General features: G+C 45.2%; 1 protein-coding gene across 7 annotated transcripts in view; it reads left to right on the plus strand.

Moving 5' to 3' along the window:
• Positions 1 to 26,110, plus strand: part of HIVEP3 (HIVEP zinc finger 3) — a 276,534-nt gene that overhangs the window by 194,040 nt on the left and 56,384 nt on the right. For all 7 annotated transcript variants that reach the window (XM_052811190.1, XM_052811191.1, XM_052811195.1 and 4 more), the window contains 3 exons: positions 5,145 to 5,209; positions 10,164 to 15,824; positions 19,932 to 20,077. In XM_052811190.1, the coding sequence (XP_052667150.1) occupies positions 10,707 to 15,824; positions 19,932 to 20,077 (5,264 nt within the window). In that variant the 5' untranslated portion in view covers positions 5,145 to 5,209; positions 10,164 to 10,706. The remainder of the gene's footprint in view (positions 1 to 5,144; positions 5,210 to 10,163; positions 15,825 to 19,931; positions 20,078 to 26,110) is intronic.

A 26,110-nucleotide genomic window follows, 5' to 3' on the forward strand; every position in this document is an offset into this window, starting at 1 on the left:
CCATCTCGCCGATAGCTGGCTTCCCACTCTAGGTTTGGCAGGTCTGGAGCGTTCAATTCAGATTAATTTTGAAAGAATCATTATGCAGCACTAGTTTCAAAATATGAGTTTACTAATGACTTTCTTGCACCAATAAGTGTGTGAGAAGTGAAAGCAGCAGAGATTTTTTACAATCTTCTGGAGGAGATGTGATGATGATGCACATAGTCCCTCTTCAGTCACAAGCGTTGAATGGTTCTTGAGGGTCATCTTAAACATTGCAAGAGAACTTGGTTTTCTTGAGTGTTGTTTGCAAGAAAACAGGATTGGTTTCATTACAAATGTAAAAAAAACCCCAACAAACCCTCTGGAATATGAGAGTGGTATATTGGCATGCCCTTCCTGTCCACAGGAGCCTGACTTCCCAGTTGTGCTTAATGGTGGAAATGGAGCAGCCGTGAGCTGGTCCAGGCAGCACACACAAGACTGTGTGCAATAGCTGGGTCTGCCTTAAAACCGTACCAGAGGTTTGCATTGGATGGGGCAGAGCTGAGTGTTGGGCTCTAAGGTAGGATGAAACTGCTGTGTCTTCTGCGTTTTTCGAGTGTGACCAGGAGGAAGGGAGCTCTCAGCTGCCTTTTGCCATATCTGGGTTTGTGGTGCAGAGAGCCTTGCTCCATCTCTGGCTTTCTGGTGGTGATGCTTGCCAGGCTGCACAGGCTTGTTGCTTTTTTTTTCCTTCTAGCTTCAATGGTGATATTTCTGGGAATATTTAGCTCTAAAATATGCAGATTTTGCAATAATTACTCTGTTCCGACTCAAATGCTTTTCTGGAAAAACTGTTTTATGTTATGAAAATAGATTAATCCTTTGCACATGCCTTGCTGGCAAAATGCAGAGTTGCTTTTAGTTGTCTGCCTTCTTTGTGGTGCAGGTACCAGTGCCCTTTGTTGCCTGGAAAGGTGAGGAGGGAAGCTGCTGAAACCATGTGGGGCATAAGTAAAAGTTAATAAGCACAGCATTCAATCCTACACTTTTTCATGAGCACAGAAAGTCTCTTGGATGTCTTCCCGTCTGTTTCTAGTTATATGGATCCCTGTTTATCTCTGTGGGTCTCTCCCTTCCCGTAGTATCTGAGGGCCTCACGGACATTAATGGATGACTCACAACACATCTGTGAAATAAGGAAGTATCCCCGTTTTAGAAATGGGGACTAACGAGGACCGTAGATGATATGACTTGCCCAGTTTCACACAGGAAATGTGTAACCGAAGTGGGAATTGAACCAAAGTCACTTGAGTTTAGCACTGGATTGCCTTCTCCCCTCGGCAAGTCCACAGCAACTCGGCAGATGTTGCACGTGTGAAATTGCTTTAAGAATCAAACATGTGAATCGTGTTGGTAGATGCCTGAGTTTGTAGCTTTAAAACAAAACCCTGCTGCTTCCTAAAAAAGAAAAGAAAGAAAGAAAAAAATCCTTATTTTAAGAAATTATTTATTTTCTAACAATCAGCTGCCAATGAGAAAGAATAAAACTTGCTCTGTGCGTCTGCCCCTGGACAGAAGGGAGATCTGGCAGGTGCATTTCAGCCGGGCAGGGTTTGAATGCACTGAGCGGCTCGGGCAGCGGCGAAGTTCAGACACATCGAGCAATCGGCTTCCCCTGGGGAGCACGTCCAGCCTCCTGCTGAGCTGCCCTTCCTGCTCGCCTGCACCATGGTGGGTTCTTCCCTGGGACAGCCATCCCGTACCTTTGTGATTGTACACTCCGTTCTCACTGACAGCGCTGGGCAGCCCTTTCATGCCTGCAGCCTTTCCCCCCGTGGCTCTTGTCCCTTCCCCTCCGTGCTTTGCCTTTCCCACTGCCTCCTTGCCCCACTCTGCCAGCAGACCGGGGGCATGCGGTGGGGTAAGTATGGCGTGGGACACCTGCTGGAAGCAGGGTTAGACGGGAGGGGGCTGCAGATGGAGACGAACCGCCTGAGCGATATTCACACTTTGTATGGATGCAACTTGTTTTATCATTGAGCCGAAGGAGCACAGAGGGAGAGATCTTTTGCCAGTCCCAAGTGTTGCTCTGAGCAATGGAGGATGTGCTTTTTCTTTCTGTCACTACTTTTTCAATCAGCTGTACCCACTTAGGGAAGCAGCATTCACCCCAGAGCATGGGGGGAAGGTGAGCTGGGAGCCAGCATGGAGGTCCCTTTGCCCCCGTGCACGGGGCTGTTCTTGCCCCATGTTAGCCTCACATGCCCACTCAGAAGAACTTCAGCTCCCGTTAGAGCGGAGTCCCCCTTTCTCCAGCAGAAGCAGATGTTGGAGAGGAAAGAGGAGCGCTGCTTGTTCATGGCACCTTGGGGAAGAGGGGAGGAGGACTGAAGAGCCCCACAACTTAGCCCCTTCAGTCTAGAAGCTGCTCTCATAATTGGCTTGATGCCATTGTTGGCAGTGGTTTGGGAATTTCTTACTCAGGGGGTGACCTGAGGACTGGCTGTCCAGAGCAGGCACCATGGACATGACGATGCTCTGTGGGCTAGCAATGGGCACAGGGACATTAGGAGCTTTTGCAGAGCCCATCAGCATTAACTACTGCTGTACATCTCTTTCTGCAGCCATGCCCATGTGCATCTGCCCTGCTTTGCTCACATCCATCTCACCTCTGCCTGTGAGCACATCCCCTCTTTCCTCTCTTAGTGTGTAAGCTGCTCGTGGCAGCATTTATTTTCTGTGTTATGTGACACTGAGCGCATCATTGGGACTCACACATGGATAAATTGTGGCTTGTGGAAATAGCTCATTGCTGGGTCCAAACCATTCATCGACCCTGGGTATGAGCAAGAAATAGCTGTGTGACCCCATGGTCTCTTGGTGCACGAAGTTCAGCAGTGAGTCTGTGCAGCCCACGGTTCTTCACCCACAGAGCACAACTCCGAGTGCTGTGCTGAAGGTGGGAGCAGGACCCAGGGTGTGCTCCTCTCTCCACCGTCACATGGAGCTGCAGGGTGAAGGTCCCATTTGTTTCTCCTCTCTTTGACTCGTGACCGCTGTGCTCCTGGCTGCAGGCTGGGTCAGCCCTGTCTGGAAAGACAAAAATACACCACACTGGTGATGGGGCTGGGACAGTAAGCTGGGACATGGGATGGTGGCATCCAGCTTCCTAAGGGGCAGGAGGGTCAAGTCTTGCATTTCATCACCATGTGCTTCACAGTGACGCAGGGAGCACCTTCTCTTATGGATGCTGCGTTCATAACACAGCATGGAGGCACCATCTGATTTCAGATACCAACAGGTTTTAAGTGGTTTGAGTTGTTGTTTGAGACTTGGCTGGATTTTAGGAGGCATGGCCTCAAGGGAGGTGGAATTTCATCCCTCTTCCCAGCCAAACGAGTGTTCCTTGTGCCAGGGTTTGCAGTGGCTGCAAGGTTCAAATGGAGTTTATGATGCTTCACCAACTTGTTTCCACTTTGAGCTTGGGAGGAGACAGGGCTGCATTCAGGCACTGCAGTGCCATCCATCCGCTGCTTTGTTCTTCCTGACCTTACAACTTCTGGGAGTCTGGATGGCAAAACTGGAATGAAAACCTAAGTGGTGAAAAAATTACCTTTTTCTTATGGCTGTGGTTGGGCATGCTCCTCAGGTGAGAGGAGACTGCTTGCCAAAGCGTTTAGTTTCCAAACTCATTCTTCTTTAGATGTTTCTATGTCCCTATCTGCCTGGTCAGAATTGGTGTCTGTGTACAGAGGTGCACGTGTCCATTGGGATGTCCTGGCACATGCCCAGGGGTTCTGCTGTCTGGAGAAGTGGGCTGGTGAGGTGGTTTCCCACTGCAACCTCATCTTTACACAGCTGGTATTGGCACAAGGGAATGGCAGTGGGGCTTGCAGCACTGTGTTTTCAGGGGAAGGAAAAGGATGGGGAGGTGGAGGCCTGATTAGCATGATGAGATCTGTGGTAGCAGGAGGTTGGAGTGATAAGGAAGGTGCAGTCCAGAACTGGACACAATATGATAAAAAGGCAAGGTGGCAGCAAGCTGGGGTTGAAGGCAGGTTGAAGAAGGTGGCAGGAGTGAAGCTCAAAACTTTGGGAATATTTGGGCACATGAGCCGTAAAGTCAGAGATTTTCCTGCAGCAGCCAGTTGTGGAAGGAGTTACGGTCTCTGAACATGAAGCCCCTTGAAGCTTTCACAAATTCGTCACAAAGCCTGAGAGACCTTAAACTGCTTATGAAAACCAGGGTTTCTGTGCAATCAGAACTGTGTTCTGGAGGTGCTTTAGGAAGCAGTAGGTGCTGCCACCCTTTGTTCCTTCAGTGGTTCAGAAATGCTATGACCATGTAGGAAGGGAATAGAGAGGTGTTTAGTCCTGATTGCATTATTGTCTGAGCTGAGCTCTGGTGGCGGGTTCAAACCCCTCTGCTGCAGTGTGGTTTGCACAGGTGCCACTGGACACAGGATTTGTGATGGGGACATCAACTTGGAGAAACTATACATTCTCCTGTGGAATTGCAGTGCTTGTTGTCTGTGAAAGAAGTGTCTTTTTCTTTGCATATAAAGTATAGTCAGAGCACGGTCCATACTCAGGATCATTTTTTAAAGTAGATCTTAATTTGGAATGTTGTGTTCCCTTATCTAAACCTGACCCATGTGCAGATCAATTCAGCTGTGTTAGGAGCTTTGTAGAAGGTAAGTATGGAGGAACTGAATGGTTTACTTAAAACTAAAGGTGGTCTAAATGCAAAACTCGGGACTAAATATGAGCTTTGGAGGAAGGGCTGCTGCACCTGCGTGCTGATCTGAATACTCAGTATCTGAGCAGACGTGAAATCCATGCCTGGGTGTGGAGCTTTTGTCTTGTGTGCACTGCATCTGCCCGTGGCCAACACCAGCCAGGCTGTGGTTTCCCTTGCAGCCTCCTCCAGGAGGAGGAATACCCCGTGGCAGCATGTTTTCTACGAGCGTGCACGTCACCATCAGGGTAAATGTGCTGAAGGAGGTGAATGCAGTCACCAAGGGCTTCTCCAGCTGTTGGGACTGAGTTTGTGTACTGTTTTGGTTACCAAGCAATCCTCTCCATCAGGGCACCTGATGCAAGTCCTGCGTGCTCACTGCTGAGATGGCATTTTAATAAACGCGCATTACGATTCCAATGTGCTGTTTCTTTTACAGACTGAATTAAATCGTGGGCAAACAAAAGAGAGACACCGTCAAAATTACAGGCTACCAAGTCCACTGTAAGTAATCTTTGTTTTTTCCCTAGTGACTTATCCTGGATATGTGCACTGCCCTTTGCAGTGGCCTCAACCTGGGGACAGGACTTGCTTTTCTGTTTGTCTGGTTTACTTTGCTTTTTCTTCAATATATTTGAGAAAATTTTGCCTGGCAAGTCCTCCCAGTGCTGCAGTAGAATTTTATATTACTGAGTCTAGTTACAAGAGGTAATGACAGGAGATCTACTACTGCTGCCCGCTGTTTGCATTGTAAATCGCTCTCCGTCATAAATCAGTTTAAATGTCTAAGGTGGCATCTGCCCTTTTGTTCAAAGCTACAGTTGGGTTCTAGTTGCGAAGACCAGGTAGCAAAATGCCCTACCACCCTGTGCTTTGCCCATCATCTTATCTGCTTTTATAAAGCATGGACATGCAGGTTTTTTGTAAGAACTGAGGAACATTGTGGGCTACTGAAAACAGGGATCTGTTTTCCCACAGATGTGTCTCTTCAGACTGATTCATCTGTAGATTAGAAAGGGGTAAATGCTGAATGTGGCTTTTCCGTAGACAGGACATTTTAGTGGCTGCCAGTAAGAAGGGAGCTGTACCTGTCCCTCAGCGGAGCAGAAGTAGGAACTTGTGCTTTGCCTAGTTCACTCACTTTCACAAAACTTGTAAGATTTTAAAATATATTTAACATATGTCAAATATGTTGGTCATTGGTTAAATTTGGTTAAAATTGGCCAAATGGCTGAAAAGTTATCACAAAGAATAAACAGGCCGATTTTCTACTAGCACACCAGGCATTCTCACATAAGCCTGGCATCCTTAAAAACAGGCTAAAATTTGGTGTATAGAAGAAAATGCTGTTATGATTGGAATAGTATAGAAAAGGCAGAGTTGTAATAGCTTCCCACTAATCACACTGGATCTCGATCTTGCTGGGACAGGACCAAACAGCAGAGAAAATCCTTTCATCTGCTTGAATATTGCAAACAGCAGAGTTTTGCCACCAACGGGGTTTTAAGGATCCACTGTAACGAGATGTTTCAGTGTCCTGGAAACAAAAGACAAGAGACAGAAACCCAAGCACTGCAGTTTTCCACATGTCACTTGAAAGGAATGAATTCTGGAGGCCAACCACAACATAGAGAAAGGCCTTATGCCTTCAAATGTCTTTTCAGCGATGTTCCCACCTGGAGCTCAGGTGTCACGTGCAACCTGCAGCATTTCTCTTCCCACTTATGGGGGGTCTCAGTCCCAAATCCAATGGTAAAGAGCCTGTTTGGGTGCATGGCTGCATGTATGTGGTGATAATCCCAGGCACAGAGGGGCCAACCTAAGGCTTGACACTGGTTCCTCAAACCCTTTAGGAAGACTTAGATGAGGTTTAGGATTGGGAGAGACTGTGTGCCTGGGCCTCTTTGCAGGAATTCATTTCAGCTGTAATAAGGTAATTCAAAATACCAACAGTTGTGATTTTCTAAAAGAGCATTTCTAAGCATTTTATCTCAGGCTTTAGGGTAAAATTCTGGTCCCATTAAAATCAGAAGGAATTCTGTCATTGATTTCTTTCATCCGGGTGGCAGCCTTTGTTTCCGTCATCGCAAATGAAACAGGCATTTCTGTTCATGTTCGCTCCATTGCATTTCAAGTAAAACCCTAAGAAATTATGTTTGAATAGAAATAATAGCTGGAATCCCCAGTTTTAGTGCCTGTACTTTGGATTTGGCCACAGACATGCAATGTTAGCATCTGGAAACCATGTGCCATAAAATCCATGTGACTTTTTTCTTAAAGAGTTGCTGATGTTGTGCCAATGCCATGCACTGCCTTGCTGTGCGTTAGCTGCTGTTGTGCTGTTCTACAGAGAACACAGTGCAGAATACATGCTAAGTGAAAGTGATAAGCAAAAATAGTAGAGGCATAACACATGACAAAGAGAAGAAGCTACTTGGGTCATGAGGAGGAGGAGATGAAAGTAAAAGCAAAAGATGTGCCTTTTCTGAGGAAAAAGGGGAGAATTGGGAAAGTGTAATGAATATTAAAAGGCTGAAGTCTGAAGATAGATTTTGAGCGAGGTAAAGAGAATAGAAACTGGAAGGAAAATGAGGAAGATAAAACAAGAGTCGGTTTCCCCACCCACGTTAGTCCCATTGCATTTCCAGAAGGAGCCAGTCGGAAGCTGTCTGTGTGCAGAGGAGCTCTGTGGAGGGCTGACTCGTGCCAGGCCCCTTGTCTCTGCCAGCTGGAGGGATGCATCAGGCAAAAGAGAGAGGAGCAGGAACAAGAGCTCTTATCTGATGTAATGCAGAGAGATGCTCCTTAGCTACTCTAGGTTGTATCTAAGCTGGGCAGAATAGTGTTAGGCATCTGCAGCCAGCTTTTTGGGAGCTCTCATTCCCTTCCTCTACCATGCCTCCAAGTTCATAGGGGAGAAACCCTCCTACAATTTTTAGCTGGGTGGACTTCATTTTTTCCGCCACTTTATTTTGCACTGTTGAATTTTCCTTGTGAGAGGTATCAATCTGGAGTAACTGCATCCAGCTAGGAGGATTATCTTTTGCCATTGCCATTCCAGGGGTCATTTCCAGTAATGGAAAAAATATGTAGAAATTAGCCTGCATTGCCCCAGAATGGCTGTTCTCACTGCTGTAGGCAGCAGGTGTGCTTGTTTGTTGACCAATTCTTTAAATGTTAACTTTTGTGCAGAGCTTCTAACAAAGTCAGCTGGGGCCCATGTGTTCATCAGAGGAGGCTGAGGATGGTCTGAACATTTGGGATGATACTGAATCATCTCAGGAAGCTTCCTCACAACCCTAATTATTATACACTTAGTAGTGGATATGGAGCCTATAGGAGAAGACACAGTATTAAAATGTTTTTCAGACATTCTTGAGTTGGCAGTTCTTAAACGTGAGTGCTTGAGTTTGTGGGAGGCAGTGTTCACTTTGCGCTTGCTGAAAAAGTCTCTGCTTAAATCCACTTTACCAAATTAATATGCTCTGTGTGTCATGAGTGGGGCAAAGAACAGCATCTTGGGCAAAAATCAACATGATAAATCAGCTCCACAATTGTCTTTGATCTTGAGTAAGTTCTGTGCTGTAAGTACAGTGGTCTAAGTCTAGCCCAGACCACGGTCAGTGTTAGTCAGCATCGAGGAGCCAGCACTCTCTAAAAAGGGGGTTCAAAATGTAATGAATTACTCTCATAGCAATGAGCCCATAAACATGAGGCACCATTCTTAACAAGTTGGGACAAGTGTAGGTGCTCTTCAGGTCCTGGGAAGATGTGAAGCTCATGCTGGAGGGGAGCAGAACCTATATTTGGGGAAAAGGAAGGTGAAGTTTAAAGATAGGACTGATTTTCTGTATATTTACCTAAAATGTGGGTGTCACAGGTGGCCAAGTAAGCCACTAATCCAGTCAATAAGAGATGACATCTCAGAGCAAATAATCTCACTGAACTGAGACCTTAATGTGGGATGCATTGCCCTCGTTGGGTCCCTCATTGGTGCTTGCCTCTCTTAGTGATAGTATAGGGAGTCGTGTCTAAGGACTTGAACCCTGACTTGTGGCCATCTAAGGTTAGGTGAAATCAATCCTATCCAAAGAATAGGCAATTTTTAACCACTTTTGTAAAGTCTAGTTGGTCATGATGTGTCCTAGGGTGTTATCATATCTTCAGACTCTGCTAAATTAAACTAAGTTACCTTACACTCCACGTCTCTCTTTTCTCATTGAATGTGGAGAGTCTACAGGGTTGTCGGAATGCATAAGGAGTGGGTAATCCTTGGAGGACTTCATGTTGAACACAACCGACCTCTTCTGCTGGCTCTTCGCTGTTGCTCCTCAACATGAAGTCAGGCCATTGTGCACCTAAAATCTCAGTCCCCTGTGCTTCCCTGTTTTGCTGGGTTTACACTTCAGCCCCCGCCATGCACCCCTCCCCCTGCATGGGGCAAGATCAAAGTAGCAGGGCTTTGAGCAATTTCCCATAATTAAAGCAACGCAATTCTGTCATAGCAAGGCACTGCACCCTAAGGCTAATAGCTTCGTAAAGAAGGAAGCTAGTTCTTTTCTCATTGTAAATTACATGTATCAATTTGCTTCACTTAAAAGCACCATCTTTATTTTCCTTAGGATTATTCCACCCATTTTCTATTCCATCTCTTGGTGATGCTGTCTTATTTCAGTGGAATCAGAGTATTTCCTCCCCAAGTGTCTCATTAATAGCTGTATTTGCTGACAAGGGTGGTAGGTTTAATAGAGCCTCCCATTCAAATTCACTGTAAGAAGGGTTCCCCTTTACAGACATCCAATTTCGACATCCCGCCTGTATGAAATACATGCATGCTTTAGAAGTTGGATTTGCACCATTGTTTGGTAACAAAAGGCAGGAAATTAAAGAGGCAACATTTCAGTAAAAGAGTGTGTGTGCTTTCTCTTTACCTGCTATTCTTGTAAATGACACTGAAGATTACTGCAAGCTTAAGAGCGGATTTTATACAGAAAAGATTTGCTTTTTATTTGTCAGTGAATGTATGTGCTGCATTAGGCAGTGCTTTGTATTTAGTCAGCTTTACTGTGCAGTCTGTTTGGAAGGGAAATATAATTATAAAAATTGTAAAACCATAAAAGTTTGCAGGAGATTAGAAGGAATTCAAGTTTGAAACCATTTTGTACATTTTTCAAAACTGTCTGTGTTTCAGGTTACTGTCTTTTGTTACTGCTACAGAGCCAGGTTATGTGTGCATTAAACTGAGCATGAGTCCCTGAGGTTTGACTTAGTACAATTTATATTTAGATTACCATTAAAAGTAATGTCTCGTGAATGGTAGACATTCAATCAGTTATTCTGAATTACTTTTGTGCAAAATATTTACTGTTATTCTCTATAGGAATAGCAGCATTTAATTACTTAAATACAAATGCTAAAGTAATTTTTTCTGTTTGTTTTCTTTTGGATGTAATTACAGAAATGTGGGAAATACTTTTCCAAGGCTTTTGAACTCAAAAGTGGAACAGAAGGAAGACACAGGGGGACATACACCGTTCAGTGTTACTTTCCTTGCACAGGAAAAAAAGATGATTATGAGATGAGCGCTAAAGTTTCAAGTTTTCAAAGGTTTGCATAACAAACAAGAGACACATTGTGGGTTGCATCTTGACTTTGAAGGCTTGCCACTGTCAACTGAAATAAAATGGCAAGGTTTAAAGCCTTAACCAAGTTCACAAGGAAAATATTTGGACTAAAAGTTTTGGAAAGTTTTCTCTCTTTGAAGTAGTTTGTCATGTGTTACCAATGTGAACTTTATTGACCTTGAAACATTTTTTTTTTTGAATCAAATAGCAACTAGTGACACTTTAGTAAAATCTTAAATCAACAACCATCTCCTGGCGGCTCCAGCTTCGTAGCAAATGCAGGCAAAACAGGGAATCTACAGAAGAGACCTTTATTATTCGTAAATGAAGCCTGCCAAAACCTTCCCGAAATAGCATTCAAAGACCCTTTTAAGGTCATGGATCCTGAACAAAGCCAGAAGAGCACAAAAAAAGCTGAGGAAAGTCCAAGAAAGAGGCTTCCCAAAGGAGAGGCTTTCCAAGCCAGTATTTCGTCCACAGCTACGTACCAGGGCAGCTCTGCTTCTTCGCAAGGAACCCCTCTCCGAGATATCATATCGCAGCAGCACTTTTCTGGTTCTTTGTCGATTCCAAGAGAGGAGTCTCAGGAGAAGACTGGACATCAGAAGCAACCTAAGCCTTCCTCTTTTGAACATCCTCCCCACGTTTCGCAGCTTCAGCAGCACGCACTGTCACCAGCATTTATGTCTCCTGGGAAACCAGAGCATGTCCTTGAAGGTCCCACGTGGCAGCTAGTTGATCCAGTAAGACCAGGTCCCTCTGGCTCCTTTTCATCACCTGGGCTTCATTCTCACCACAGCCAGCTCTTACCTTCCCATTCACCAATCATTCCTGGAGAGGACATGCCGTCCGTTCAAAAGGTCTATATCCCTCGCCCTTCACAGGTTTCCTTAAAACAAGCTGAGGAAGTGCACAAGAAGGAAAAGAAACCTCAGAAGCCAGGCAAATATATTTGCCAGTACTGCAGCAGGCCTTGTGCGAAGCCAAGTGTGCTCCAAAAACATATCAGGTCACACACGGGTGAGAGGCCATACCCTTGCATTCCATGTGGCTTTTCTTTTAAGACTAAGAGCAATTTGTATAAACATAGGAAATCTCATGCTCATCGAATAAAAGCTGGACTGGCCTCAGGGATCGGAGCAGAGATGTATCCATCAAGCTTGGAAATGGAAAGGATTGGCGGGGAGGACTTTGAAGAGCCAACAGAAGGAGAAAGCACAGATTCTGAGGAGGAAACGGGTGCGATGTCAGGCCATTCGGTAGAGCTCTCACCCAGGCAGAAGCACACCCTGTTGTCCAGTAGTTTGCTGAGTGGAGGGAGCCAAGGTTCCAGCCACGACCGGTGTTCGTTGTCTCATTCCAGTATGTCTCAGTCTCTTGAGGACAGCACCCAGTTTGTGGAGCCATCGTCAGACCATGCTCTGAGCCATAAATCTGAAGATACCCATACTATAAAGCAGAAGCTTGCACTCCGCTTAAGTGAACGGAAGAAGGTCATAGATGAGCAAGCTTTCCTGAGCCCTGGGAGCAAAGGGAGTACTGAGTCGGGCTACTTCTCAAGATCAGAAAGTGCAGAGCAGCAGATCAGCCCACCAAATACTAATGCAAAATCTTATGCAGAAATTATTTTTGGGAAATGTGGTAGAATTGGGCAAAGGACTGCAGCATTAGCGGCAAACACAACCCAGGGGTTTCCGCACCTGTCTACTGAAGAGAAACCTAGCATGGTACCATTATCTGTGCCTAGAACACAGGTTATTGAACACATCACTAAGCTAATTACAATTAATGAAGCTGTTGTAGATACCAGTGAAATAGATAGTGTTAAGCCTAGAAGAAGCTCTTTATCTAGACGTAGCAGCATTGAATCTCCAAAGTCTGGTGTATATAGAGAACCATTTCAGTTTGATATCAAGTCTGGTTCCAGTAGCCAGTTGGATGCATCAAAAGTGTTGACATCCCACAGTGAAAAAATTAAGCCTGAACAATCATTGTTGTCACTTCAGCAATCCCACAGTGCCACAGAGACAGTGCCTCTCCTAAGAAGCCACTCAATGCCTTCTGCTGCATGCACTATAAGCTCCCCACACACCTTTAGAGGTAGCTATTCATTTGATGATCACATCATGGAGCCTGAAGTCTTAAGCCGCAGTCAAGCGTTTTCTTCCCATCCTCGAATGCTAAAACGACAACCAGCTATTGAGCTACCTTTGGGAGTAGAATACGTCTCGGAGGAGGTTAGCTCTGCGAACAAAGAAACTGTTTCCAAACCTCCTGAGGAGCCTGAAACCAAGGAAAGCGATCTTACCAAAAAGTCACGGAAGGGTCTGAAAGTTAAAGGGTTCATGTACGAGTGTAACGTATGTGGTGCTCGGTATAAGAAAAGGGACAATTATGAAGCCCATAAGAAATACTACTGTTCAGAACTGCAGCTCTCAAAGCCTCGTTCTTCCACTTCCCATACCCCTTCAGAGACTGAGAAAAGTGTTGCGGATCCTGACACGTGGCCCCAGATGATGCATTACAAGCTAGGGAGCAGTTTGGAGCTCACCCCGCTCCGAAAAAGACGAAAGGAAAAGAGTCTCGGTGATGATGAGGAGCCTCCAGCTTTCGAGTTGTCTGACGCTCCCTCCTCCAGTACTGGGCCAGGGACCCAGTTTGCAAACCCAGCATCATCTGATGTCACTTTAAACCTAACCCGTGAATCCATTAAGTCACCAGCAGATCCGGGTAAATCCGCACCTTCTGATGTCAGTGCCAGCTTTCATTCCAGGAATACCAAACCGGCTTCGAGTGTGGAGGGCAAAGAGAGAAGAACAACCTCAAAGGAGATCTCCGTCATCCAGCATACGAGCTCCTTTGAGAAGTCTGACTCTATCGAGCAAGTGAGCAGCTTGGAAGGAGAAGACAAACCCTTGTCACAGTACTCATCTCAGCCGACACCCCAGCACAGCCGACCGCCTCACTCCCTGCAGCCCAAGCTGGTACGCCAGCCCAACATCCAGGTCCCAGAGATTCTGGTCACAGAAGAGCCTGACAGACCAGAAACGGAGCCAGAGCCTCCTCCGAAAGAGCCAGAGAAAACAGAGGAATTTCAATGGCCGCAGAGGAGTCAGACCCTTTCTCAGCTCCCTGCGGAGAAACTCCCACCAAAAAAGAAGAGGCTGCGGCTGGCAGAAATGGCTCAGTCCTCCGGAGAGTCCAGTTTTGAATCAGTCTCTCTCACCCGAAGCCCAAGTCAGGAAAGCAACATATCCCACGGCTCCAGCCACTCTGTCTCGTTTGATCGTGAAGATCACAGCAAGTCAGAGTCAACTAGCCAGCCCTCTGAATCCCATCCAAAGCCTCCTGGCGTTGGCTCGCATATGTTGATGGTACCAAGCCACCATCATCATTCCAGGGAAATGAGGAGATCTGCTTCTGAGCAGACACCGAATGTGTCCCATCCTTCCCAGATGTCAGAGACCCGCAGTAAATCATTTGACTACGGGAGCTTGTCGTCCACTCCTGCCTCAACCCCCGGCCCCTCAGCCTCCTCAGCTCCACAGGAGAGAAGAAAATGCTTTCTGGTTAGGCAAGCATCCCTCACTAGACACCCAGAGCATGAGCCAGACTCAGCCCCAGCAGGCCGGCCAGAGACAGAAGATCCAATTCCTTCTTCAAGTAAATCTCCTTCAACAAGTTTGCCCCATCAGCCTCCATCTTCATCCCCTTTGCCCTCTCATGGTACTTACCCAAGTGAAAAGAGTCAGCCAAAAGACAGCCCTCAGCCAGCATATACCCAGCCATACACAGAAGCTCTGCAAGTGTTTCATCATCCTGTACCACAGCTAACGCTGCATGAAAAGCAGTTCATGTCCCCACAAGTTTCTATCTTTCCCTACCAGCATCTCCTGCCACAGCCAGGGCAGTCCGCAGAGCTCTTCGCCGCACACACTATGTCCGACATCCTCTCTGCTCAGTTCACCATGCCTCAGATTCCTCCTTCCATATTTCAGACCCCACCACTGCCTCTCCCGCAAACTCTCATCCACCCAGGCCCGCTTCATATTGCTCCTCCGTTAATGTCTCACCCTGCCGAGGTGCCGTTCAGGCAGCATACTTCATTCCTGCCAGTGCATTACCCTGGCGCCTCACCGATCCCCTCAGCCTTTTTTCTGCCTCTTCAGTCTCAGTTTGCTCTCCAGTTGCCAGGTGAAGCTGGTGGACATTTACCACAGATCAAATCTAGTTTATTCCCAGCAGCAGGAACCTCCAGTCTTTCCCCATGCACAGAATATAGCTTGGACAGTAGGTTGCATCCTCTGACCTGCACAAGTCCTTCGGTGTCTGTATCCACATCTCAGCTCGTTGTTCCTACGCGGTCAGACCCAATGGTGTCACTTGTTGTCCCCGTTCGCATACAGACAAATATGCCGTCCTATGGGAGTGCGATGTACACAACGCTTTCCCAGATTCTGGTCACTCAATCCCAGTGCAGTTCCTCTTCTATTGTTCTCCCGAAATTTGATGATCGCCAGCCGAAGGGTACCTTGGTCTGTAGCGCTGATGTTCATGGTCTAGGTTTTGATCTGGCACAGATGATCACAGAGGATCAAAGAAACATTTTCCAGAGCCCGTATCTGAGAGTGCCCTTACCCTTACCAGAACGAAAAGGCTATATGCCACTCACCTCCCCATCAGACAGTGTCCTTGGACTAGAAGGAGGCCCATCAACAGTTGGTGGAAGCAAAAGGATGCTCTCTCCAGCTGGTAGTTTGGAGCTTACAATGGAAACACAACAGCAGAAGAGAGTGAAAGAGGAGGAAGTGTCTGAAGTGGAAGAGAAGTTGGAAGTGGTGAAGCCACCCAGTGCAATAGAGGAAGGGAAAAAGCAGGATAAATCTCAATTTCTTACAGAAAGCCAAGGCAGGGTCGACGTTGAAACACCACCTAGTTTGTCCTTAGAGCAGTCAGAGCCAAAGGAAATCCCAAGTACTTTGCAGCAAGCTGTGTCCCATTCAGGTTCTCCAAGTTTTGAGGCACTGGAAGAGTATAAGCAGCCAGCTGGCAAGCAGTTCCTCAGCAAGGCACCTTTGCAACCTGTGAAGAAAGAAGACTCCAAAGAACTGGTGGAGCAGTCTCCACCAAACCCTCCAAGCCCTGCACCTCTGTCTGAGGTCACTCATAGTGCAATGAAGTCTCGAGAAGGTACAGATACGAAGAAGGTACTTCAGTTCCCCAGTCTCCACACAACCACTAATGTCAGTTGGTGCTATTTAAACTACATAAAGCCAAATCATATCCAGCAAGTTGATCGACGGTCTTCAGTGTATGCCAGCTGGTGTATTAGCTTGTATAATCCTAACCTTCCAGGTATATCCACTAAAGCAGCCCTGTCCCTCCTGAGGTCCAAGCAGAAGGTGAGCAAGGAAACCTACACCATGGCTACTGCTCCACGTCCAGAGGCAGGCAGGCTTGTCCCGTCCAGCTCCAGGAAGCCAAAAATGACAGAGGTAATGCAATCCTATATATTTCTCCTCATCCATTTGGATACATGGGAAGAGGGGGATGAGGGATGGGGAATTGCTATTCTTAGTTTAATAGGAGTTTATTCATCCCTCTCTGTTTGGTAAGCACTTGTTCTCAGTGAAACTTTTAGAATGAAGAAGCTAAAACCCAGTGTAATAAAAAAAAAAAAAAAAAGGCAAGCCTGCTCCAAGGCAACGTGCCATATTTCTGTTCTCCAGTTTCTACTTGCCTTGTAATCAAAAGAGCATGTAGGAGTCACCACCGCACCATGAACTGTCACTGCTCGAGCACAAAGGATTAGACTTGATTTGCATTTGTCTTGATATTTCAAATAGCTTTACAACTTTTTTTTTTTTTTTAATAAATGCTGTTATAATTCCATACATTTTGCATGTTATAAATGAGAAAGGATTACCTTGGGGAAATGGGATTCTGTCTGGTTGTGCATCTACTGATCTCACATTAATGAACATGGAGAGGCATGCTTAAAAGTATTTAAAAATATTAAAGGGAGATTTGCAAGTGTATTTAGGCCCCCAAAGAAGCATAAAGGCATGCAGTGACATTTATAAAAGTGCCTCACTAGGTTAGACATGGAGTCTTGTTAATACACCCGTGTCATTTGGTCCATTTAGTTAATGTCCTTAGCTGTCTGCCGGCTTTTCCAGGTATCTAAGGATATTTTATACCTGGTCTTTAGAGTTAAGGGGAGCAAGGCAAACAGCTTCACAGGGGCAGAGCTCACCAAAGGCATCGGCTATATGGGCACAGAAGTCTTTGAGACACTTCTGGTAGCTGCCTAGTGTTACGTATCTCATTCTGAGGCCAGACTTTTCCCCTCTTGGTTAATGCTGAACCATACAGATCCCTTTAATCCAGATCATGTTCATGTAGATTAGCAAACAGAATTGCTTTAAAGATTTTGCAATTTGATATTCATCTCAAGTCAATTTATATTGATGGATTATTCATTTTATTTCTGTATCATGAAATGAACTCTGAATATTAAATTTATCATAATCGCTGCTGCAGCTGCTGCTTATAAATATGTCTTAAAATACACAGTAGAGTCACTTTGATTCGATAAATCTTTATTTCTATTCAGCATTTCCATCATTCTTCTGCAGAAATCCAAAAGACAGAATTTCTAGGGACATAGGGGCAGATAATTACCTGTGCAGTGCAATAACCACACTAATGCTTGATATTTATGCACTCTTTTTCAAAGGATTTTATCTGAATGGTGTCGTACCATCCTTGATTTCATTCTCTAATAGAAGTGCCTGTGCTCCTCTGAGCTTTGCTCTTTGACATGGTGCTAAAATGCACACCAAGTGTGTGTTTCAGAAATATAAGACCCTCATACCCTGAAGTTAAAGGTTAAGCTCTAGACAGGAATTGTTCAGCCCTTAGTCATCAAAATACATATTTCACTGCATGCATTTGCTCAAAAGACTCAAAAACCTTTTAGACCAACCCCTATAAGCTGACTGGTGGTGAAAGTTAAGGTTTTCATGGTACAGTTTGCAAAAGTAAGAGTTTGTCCTGCCAAATTCACCTAGAAAATGGTGTAACCTAAATCTAATATTAATACCTGCTGCTTAAAGGAGTACGGTTTGCAGAAATTATGTTAATTTCAATAGAGATAAATTGATCTCATGCCAAGCAGAGAAATAATTTTTGATTAGATGATCAGTGGGAGTGAAATCCTCAGTTTAGTTTTTAAAATACATATGACTGGCACAGATTAGGAAGTAGCGTTGCTGGTTACTCAGGAAGATGCGATTAACAGGAGCTGTGTAGCAGTAGCATCAATCAGAGGTTGAAAGTTCAACCTTCAGTTAACTCTGCTCTAGCTATTTCCCTTAAATATTTTCTTCTTTATGTAACTATAAGTTGTCAGTCAACACAACCGAAAATGTAAAACAGCTCTAATATTTTGTACAATTATGCATGCAGCAAGCTACCAGCAAGCAGTAGTACTGTATATACTGTCTACGTACTTGGCTTGGTTTTTAAATTACCAGTGGGATTTACTGAGCAGATCAATTCTGAAGTGACTGTAGGCTCCACCGTGCATGTAGGGATGGCTAATTACACTGTATCGGGCTTGCACACTTTGTAAATTAAACGAGATTGTAAAAGGGGATAGTAGTGACTGTATGATTTTGGCTCATTCTGGTGCCTTTCATCTGTCTATGTTTTGTGCTTCGAAAGTTGCAATAAATAAACCTCATGCTACATCTAGAAAGTCAATTGTTTTGTATTCCTCAGTAAATAAGGAAATGAACTGGAAGGTTATCACTAGCATTGTTATGAGCGCGTAGCTCATATCAGGAGGTGAAGTCATTAACAGCCAAGGTTTAATTTCTGAAGGTGCTCAGTGTGTCTCCTACCACTGATTTCTCTGAGCACAGACGTCTCCATGTCCAGAGACACCAGCTCGAGACCGTTTCTGTTGTTAAATTGTTAAAATGGTTCCTGGCACCGTTCTGTCCTGGGCTGATAGCCCTCTCCCAAGCAATTCCTGGGCACATTTAGGGAAATAGGACAGGACAAGGACTGTTCTCAGGAGGCATCTAGGAAGAGTATGTGGGTCTGATGGTGTGGACATGGGCTAATCTGCGCAAGCCGGCCCCAAGGGCAAAGAGCAGTCCCCGGTGCATTTAATGCTCTAAGCTGTGCTCCTGGAATTACTAGACAAATTTGAAATGTTTGACCTCAGTTTTGCAAAGCTACTTTTCAGTGAGTCCATCCCTCCTCCTACTGAGCATCTGATGGTAGTACCAGCAGCATGCTGCTGTGGAGGTTGGGTTATATCCCACTGAATTTTGCATGTCTTAGTTTGAGCTAGTCACTCTTTGGCTTTCCGTATAACCATGGGAGACAAAGAGGCACCTCTTGGGTGATTCATCCCCCCTTAAGATAAGTGTCTAAGGTAGGGCAGATGAATCACCCTTGAGAGCTGCCACTCTTTCCAGCAACTGTAAAGAGTCAAGGGTGACCAGCTCTGCTTTAGACTTCTGCCAGTTCGTTGGCTACGTTCAGGCCAAAATCCCTCTAATAACCCTGGTCTCTCAAACACCTTCAGTCTGTTTCCATAAATTATATATAAAGCAAGGATATGGGTAATTCAATTGAACTTCAAAGATATTCTTGAACTTGTGTAAAAAGTAGCCTGGGTGAAAGGCAACCTGCTTTACTCTTTCAGAGCTTTGGAGACCCCTGTTATTTGTACTGTTATGTTGTAGGAGGGCAAGATCCCAAGAATTCATTCTGGATGTAGAAAGCTCCCCTTGCATCGTACAGAGCTAGAGAGGCAGCTGTAATATTTAGGTCCATATATTATAACAGATAACTTTAAACATGCTAGATGAGATGTCAGTGCATGACTTTAACCTTGGTCTAAACAAGGGGTGGCAATTTTAACAATGAAAAAGCAAATTTTACCCTGGGAACACCTGGGGAGGTTGAGGATTATTTTCTCCCGTTGTTTTTGTGGCTTTCTCTGTACTGCGCCCCTGGCAACAGGGTTTCGGTGAAAGGAAATCACCGGAGAGCTTTGACTGTCAAGTGATTTATATCAAGTTTAGATGGCTAAAGTCCAAATTTGTGTGAATGTGTGTGTATGTTGGGGAAACACAAAGGTTGAGGTTAAATATATGAATTCTACAGATGCCTCCACTCTAGACCTTTGTAGATGTATATGTCAGAGAGAGGATTATCCAAGGACAGAGCAGTGGATTTGGGAACAGAGACCCGTGGCTCCACCACATGCTCAGAGTGACCCTGGCCAAGACACTTCTCTTTATGCCTCAGTTTTCCAGTTGGCAAGAGCTGGATAATATTGAGCCACCATATGCAGGGGGTGATATAAAAACTTGTAAGCGGTCACAGTAAATATAACATAACCAGCAGGGCTCAAATCCAGAGGCCCTGTTTGATAAGAGGATGTCCTAATTACTGCACTTAGCTGTCAGGAGCAGCATGTGTGGTAGATTGCTGGCTCTTTCTGAGGCTGTTTGGTCTGTGTCTGTCTTAGAGTGATTTTGTATGTAATCATTGATTGTTTTGCTCTTTTGGGGAGATAGGTTCATTTGCCTTCGCTCCTTTCTAATGAAGGTCGAAAAGATATAACTAGAGCTGAGAAAGAAGAAGATAAAAGAGGAAAATCAGAAGAAGAGGCTCTTGTAACCAAAAGGGGGGAGCCAGTCAGGATCAAGATCTTTGAAGGAGGGTAAGTGTCTCATTTTATTTCTCTTTTTGTCACAGTTGTATAGGAGTTACTGGTAACAATGATGGCAAGTCAGTGAAGGTGCCACGTGGAGGTGAGCAGAAGGCCAGATATAGCTGGATTTCAACTTACTTTCTACAGCCACTGTAAAAACCTGGCCCTTGAGATCAGCAGATACTCCGGACTGCATTAATTTTCTTTTTTTGAGTTGTCTTTAAGTTAGCAAGCACCTCGATCTCTTTTCTGAGTGGGTGGTTGAGCGAAGACGGCTGAAGAGCACAAATACATCTTGTAGCTGTTTCTGATGTGACAGAGGTGTACTCCATATCTTCTAAATCTTTCCAGAGCCTTCTCCTGAAAATGATGTTCCTAATGGTTTTTACCATTATCAGGAGGTTCTGGGGAGATCTTTTCTGATGCCTGGGTTTTGGGTGGCAGAGAAAAGAAGGATAATCGTTTATGTGATTTTAATCCTACCCAACCAAAGTAGCTCAAACCAGAATGGATGCAAGATCTAAATTTCATCTTAATTCTCGGCTCCAGGTAATTCAGAGTACTCTTCAGTAATTCAGCACCAGTCTAATACTACTGTTTATCTTTAAAAAAAAAACAAACAATCAGCTAATAAGTAGCGTGTCTGTGGGATACAATTAAAGATCATCCTTCCTGTGTTGCAGAGGGGGCCAAAGAGATGTAAGAAATCCCTTGCAGGATTCATCAGTCCTGCTCTTGCCATTGGGTGGTCTTGTTTTTTGTGTGTTAGAAAAAGGGTTTAATTAGTCAGTGGTTGTGGTTTTCTGCTGTTACCAGTTGAAGTTTGCTTTTATTTTAAAATATTTCATTAGCAGATGATCAAACTAGCTAACCAAAAGAGTAAAATAGTGCTTTGGGAAAGGAAACCTGCTTGTTTGTTCAGGAGAACTCACCTCTCACCCAGACGTAGGCACTATGTGCCCAGCTCAGGTTTAGATAGATGTCGGCAGTGAACGGTGAATGCAAAGAGCTAAAGTAGCGGCAACCTCTAATGGTTATGACCTGAAGTGATTTAGGGAGGGAGCCAGGGAATGGCAAGAAACCAACAGACTGAGAAATACGATGGGTTCGGTATGTTGCCATCACCCTCCTGTAGCAGATAGGACCCATGAGACTAACTGATCTCCAGGTTTTGTTGCTTTAAAGCCCACGAGAAGCCTCCATTCCCCTCAACTGCCTCGTCCCGGAGCTGCAGCCATTTCAGGGGGACTCTTGGACTCCTTCCTAGGTGTGATTAAAGAGGCTCAGCGTTAACGTAAATGAAAATCACCCTGTCCCTTGCGGAGCAGCTCTGCAGAGGCTTTTTGGGGAGAGATGCGGTGGTGCTTGGTGCTGGCTGCTCCCCAACTGCCCCCACTGAGATGAGATGCGTCTCCATGTCCCTGCGCTCACGCGGGGAGGCTGTCTGCGTCCCCGAGCCCAGCACAACGGATGCGGAGTCACATTTTCTAAACGACAGACACAAAATAAAGCAACTTTTCCAACATGTTCTGTGTAAGCCAGCATCAGGGAACGTATTAGTCATCCTGAACGTATGTTATGTTTTATTTTAAAGTTCCTGTAGCACTGACTTAAGGCAGCCGTCCTTCTGGATGTGAGACAGAATATAGTAGCTGTTTAATGCCAAGCACAGGCACTAATGTAACACACCAGGTCGCAGAAATAAATTTTATATCTAAATTACATGGCAATACGCACTGCTAAGAGGTCAGGCAGGACAGGCTGTTCTCCTGAGGTGGTTGGTGCATACCTGGTGGTCCTGCCTAGTTCCTGCAAGGTTTCTGATGTTGAACATTGAGCCTCAGCAGCTTGTGCCTGTGAGGATATTTTCTTGCAGTGAAGGAACAAGCCTGCAGATGAATCCGCAGGGTGCCTAGTGCTTTGTGCAAGATACTAAATGGATCAGACCCCTTTCCTGGCCTTCTCTTGAAAATGTTTTACAAAAAGTGCATCCATTCTCAAGACATTATTTCACTGTCTTTTTTTTTCCCATAAAAATTCCCCTTATTTATTGGTTTCACATGGTCTGCTGCTGGGTAGGCCCATCCTTCCGGTGGGATGCAGTTGGTTTCAAATTTTTTGGAGCCATCCCATGCTTTGTTGCCTCAACCAAGGAGGGAGATTATAAAGAAATTCAAGTGTTCCTACAAAAGGTGAACTTGCTGCAGCTCTTTTAGCTCCTTCTTTGTCTCAGTTTTTATATCTTTAGGGCTCTTGCCTTTCTCACTGCCATTTTCAACACTTGCTTTTCCCTCTGTACAGTCTTCTGGCTTCCCCAATCCCATATCTGGCTTTCCCCCATTGCTACATTACTTACAGCACTGCCAGGACCAGCTCTGCTACTTTCCCTGCTGCTGTCCAGCCTGCTGACTAGAATCGTATTTCCTGGCTTTCAGAGAAAACCAGAAAAGCCAGATTTCATACTTTCATCATACCCACTGCCCATTTTTAAGTAATGAACTGATGAACCCCCCAGAGGCTCTCGGAGCGTGCGGGGCAGCTTGGCTTCCCTTGCAAAGTCTCTCTCACTTGAAGATGTCTCCTCTTTAGCTATGGAAGTGGATGGTTGCTTTGGTTGTGTTTACCCGCTGGGAAGTGTTTTGGAAACAGCAGCTTGCCCATTCCTTGAGCCTTGAGGTACATTCATACCTGGGTTTAGGATCAAGACTCAGTAATGCCATGCATGGGGTGTGCTCGGGCTCACTTTCTTCCCTCATCACTCTTTCTATAAAGGATGTCAGTCGGCTCCTGTGGTGCCATCTCAGGATGTGGAGTAGCGGCCACTGGGTCTGTCAAGAGGACCTGGGTGGTGGAGCTGTTCAGCTCCTGTTGAGTTACCCAGCCATTTCAGCATCTACCTCCCCTGGCCTCCTCTGAAGAAGAGGACCTGTAGTCCCTTTGTGTTGTGTCTCAGGTTTCTTGGGGACCACAGGAAGGACGTGCGTGGTTCTGCCTTGACTTTTCCAGAGCTAACTGTAGATGGGATACACAGAGTTTTCTGTTGAGCTCCTGTTTAAAGAACAAATTCCTCTTAGGCAGCAAGTCTTAGGATCACTCCATATGTAATTTCAGCAGGCTTTTTACCTGCAGTCCTGAAATTTTGTAAGACTGGATATACCTCCATTGCAACCAGCATTCACCCCCTACCCCACGAGCATACCCCATGCACTTGACTGCAAAGGAGGTGGGAGTCATTTAACATCCCACGCACAGGCTGGATGCTGCACAGTCTTGTTAGATTGTGTTTGGGAGAACCATGCCATTAAGCAGCCAGGTCAATGTTTGTACTCCTGAAGAAGCTAATAAAAATATCCATTGGACTTGTCCTGAGGGATGTTGTGGTGGTTTTGAGCAGTGAAACTGATCTTTGAAGGTCAAGCTGGCCAGCACTGCTTCAGGAGAAGTGCTGTGATTCCTTGGTGGCTCTGTGTCACCTTCATCAATCCGCTCTGGTACTTTGGAGGCACTGGGCCCATTTTGAAATCTTACATCATGAAACTGTAGATTGGTATCGACCTGATTTGAGAGTGAGGTTTGTGATGGTATCGTGGTCTTGTCAGGGAAATGTTGCCTGTTTACTGTGCATTAGCATTACCATGATGAAATCTGATAGTAATGGGGTAGTTACAGTCAATATATGTTCTTCTATTTCATAGCCAAACTCTCTGTGCTTTTATGGGGCCCATCAGTTAGCTTATTGCACTAGTTGATTGCAACTAGTAGGGAAAGCAATATCAAGATATAGAAGGTTAAAGACCACTAACCTTAACTAACATCCCCAAACCAGTGTCATGTAAAATGAAAACTATGTCAAAAGGAAGGCTCTCTGGAAAACTGTTCCATTTTTTTCCTTCTTTAGGGAAAAAACCTTATGGGTGCAACCTGATGGTTGCAGACATGAGGATCCTTGCATTCACACCTTTAAAAATACCTCCCCTTCACACCATCCCATGTGTACAAATCCACACATGACCAAGAAGAACCTATGGTGATGTAATGTAGTATATGTTTTAAGAGAGATGCTCATAGTGCTCTTGTGACCCAGGCTACTCTAGTCATCGGTTTGGTCTGACTCGGATATGAATCCAAGTCCTTCACTCTTTGCCCTCACCAATAAGTAACAGAGAGTTGCAGGTTCACAAGCCATGGGATCTTCTGAAATAGGGTCCTGAACCCCCACCTTAAATCCCTGCTCCCTTGAGGCTGGGCGAAGCCTCTTCTGCCTAGTACAGTACAAATAACTGGGGGTTTGTATGAAGTTTGACCATTGCATTGCCTAGAGAGCCCCAGAGCTGGTGGGGTAGAGGCTGCTGTGTTGCACTGCTCTTTGTCTCCATGCTGTGGGGCTGCTTAAGGAATTTTAGGCAGGCAGGAGGACGATGGAGCTGTATGTTTGCCTCACTTAGCCTGTCTAGCAAGAGACTTTCCTCTGGGTTGAAGGAAAATGGAGAAACCTTGGGACTGTTTTATCAGACTTGAACAGGACTGCTAATTAGTGGATGCATAAGGAAAAAAAAAACTTTTGAGGGACCCATTAGCTGTATGCAAGCCTCCCTTCCCCCAGCTCTCTTCCCAGTTCTTACTGTTGTGGACTCACTGGGATCTGTGGTCGGCTTTTCCGGGGTGATCTCACTCCACTTCTATGACCGGCCACAGAAACTGCAGCTCCCACCACCCGCTGACACACACCTAATGGAAAATCCCTGGCACAGCAATGCGAGAGTTTTATTACCCTAGAGAAAGCCTCTCTGTTAAACAAGCAAAGTTTCTCAGCATGTAACTCCAAACCCCTGCATCAGACCTGGTTCGTTCAGGGGATTTCCTTTGCTGCTTAGATGAGTTCTAAGAATTCACCATGTTTATTTTGAAAGGAGTCATTTATCCCAAAGACACTAACTTGAGCACGCACATTAGCAGCGAAGGAGGAATCTGAGCAAGCTCTTGTCTCTAGCACATCCAGCTGCCGTGTGCACCGGTGCGAGCTAACGGCTGATACTCCTTCATCTACCTGCAAACTGCTTGAATCCTGGAGGTGAACTCACTTCACAGCCCCAGGGCAGTGCCTCAAATAGGTATACATGTCTGCAAAGCAGGGCTGATGTTAAATAGTAATATTTTACTCTGTACCCTGTTCCTAGATATAAGCAAAGAATTCCTGTAATTTGCATTTTTAAGTGAAAGGGATTTTCCTGAGACTGTCCGCTTTGCACGGAAGGGAGAAATTGGTGTTAAAACTTTTCCATTAGGGCTAGTGGTGCCACACTGACCACTTGACATTAATTTGAGCATCTTGTGGGCTTTGGTTGCTGGATTTTCCCTGTCTTGAGAAGTGCTGAAGAGGCATTGCTGTGCTCCATTTGGGCAGCCTTTTGGCTGCACAGCCCTTGTGAAAATCTGGTCCTGCATGTGTCAAGCTGCTCTCTGAAACATGATTTTAAAGTCTCGAGCATCAGCTTGTACACAGGTGTTTATCCTGCTTCTGTAAAGGACCTTTAAAAAAAAAAAAAAGTATTTCTTATATGTGGAATTTTTTGTTTGTTTTTCAGATAGGACTTTACAACAAATGGAGAGGAGAGCTTTCATGCCACTGGCTTTGAGGCTACCAGGGACAGTCCTATTGCCTAGACAGATCTGAAAATTATTAACCAGCTTGTGTTGGGGATGCTGGGAAAAGGGAAGAGCATACCCTGATTTTGTTAAAGCTCATATGAAAAAAGGCATGTCGTGTTAGATGCTGGCAGCTCTCCAGGAATCCCCACCAAAGTAGCCAGTCTCCATTTCCATCTAAAAGGTTGGCTTTCTGGTGGTCCATACCCACAGGGTTTGGGTAAAGCCCGAAGGGTCACGATGCTCACGCTCGCCAGGATCTGTCCTCATGGGTACTGGTGCTGCGCCCAGGCACTGTGCTCCATATGGGGGGAAGGACAGGCCTCATTTCTCATGCCCGTTAAAAGAACATAAGGTCTCTTTTGAGCACCATACGTTTACACTCTCTCTTTTTTT

The sequence above is a fragment of the Harpia harpyja genome, chromosome 16 (genome assembly GCF_026419915.1).
Source record: "Harpia harpyja isolate bHarHar1 chromosome 16, bHarHar1 primary haplotype, whole genome shotgun sequence".
NCBI classification, from domain to species: Eukaryota; Metazoa; Chordata; class Aves; order Accipitriformes; family Accipitridae; genus Harpia; species Harpia harpyja.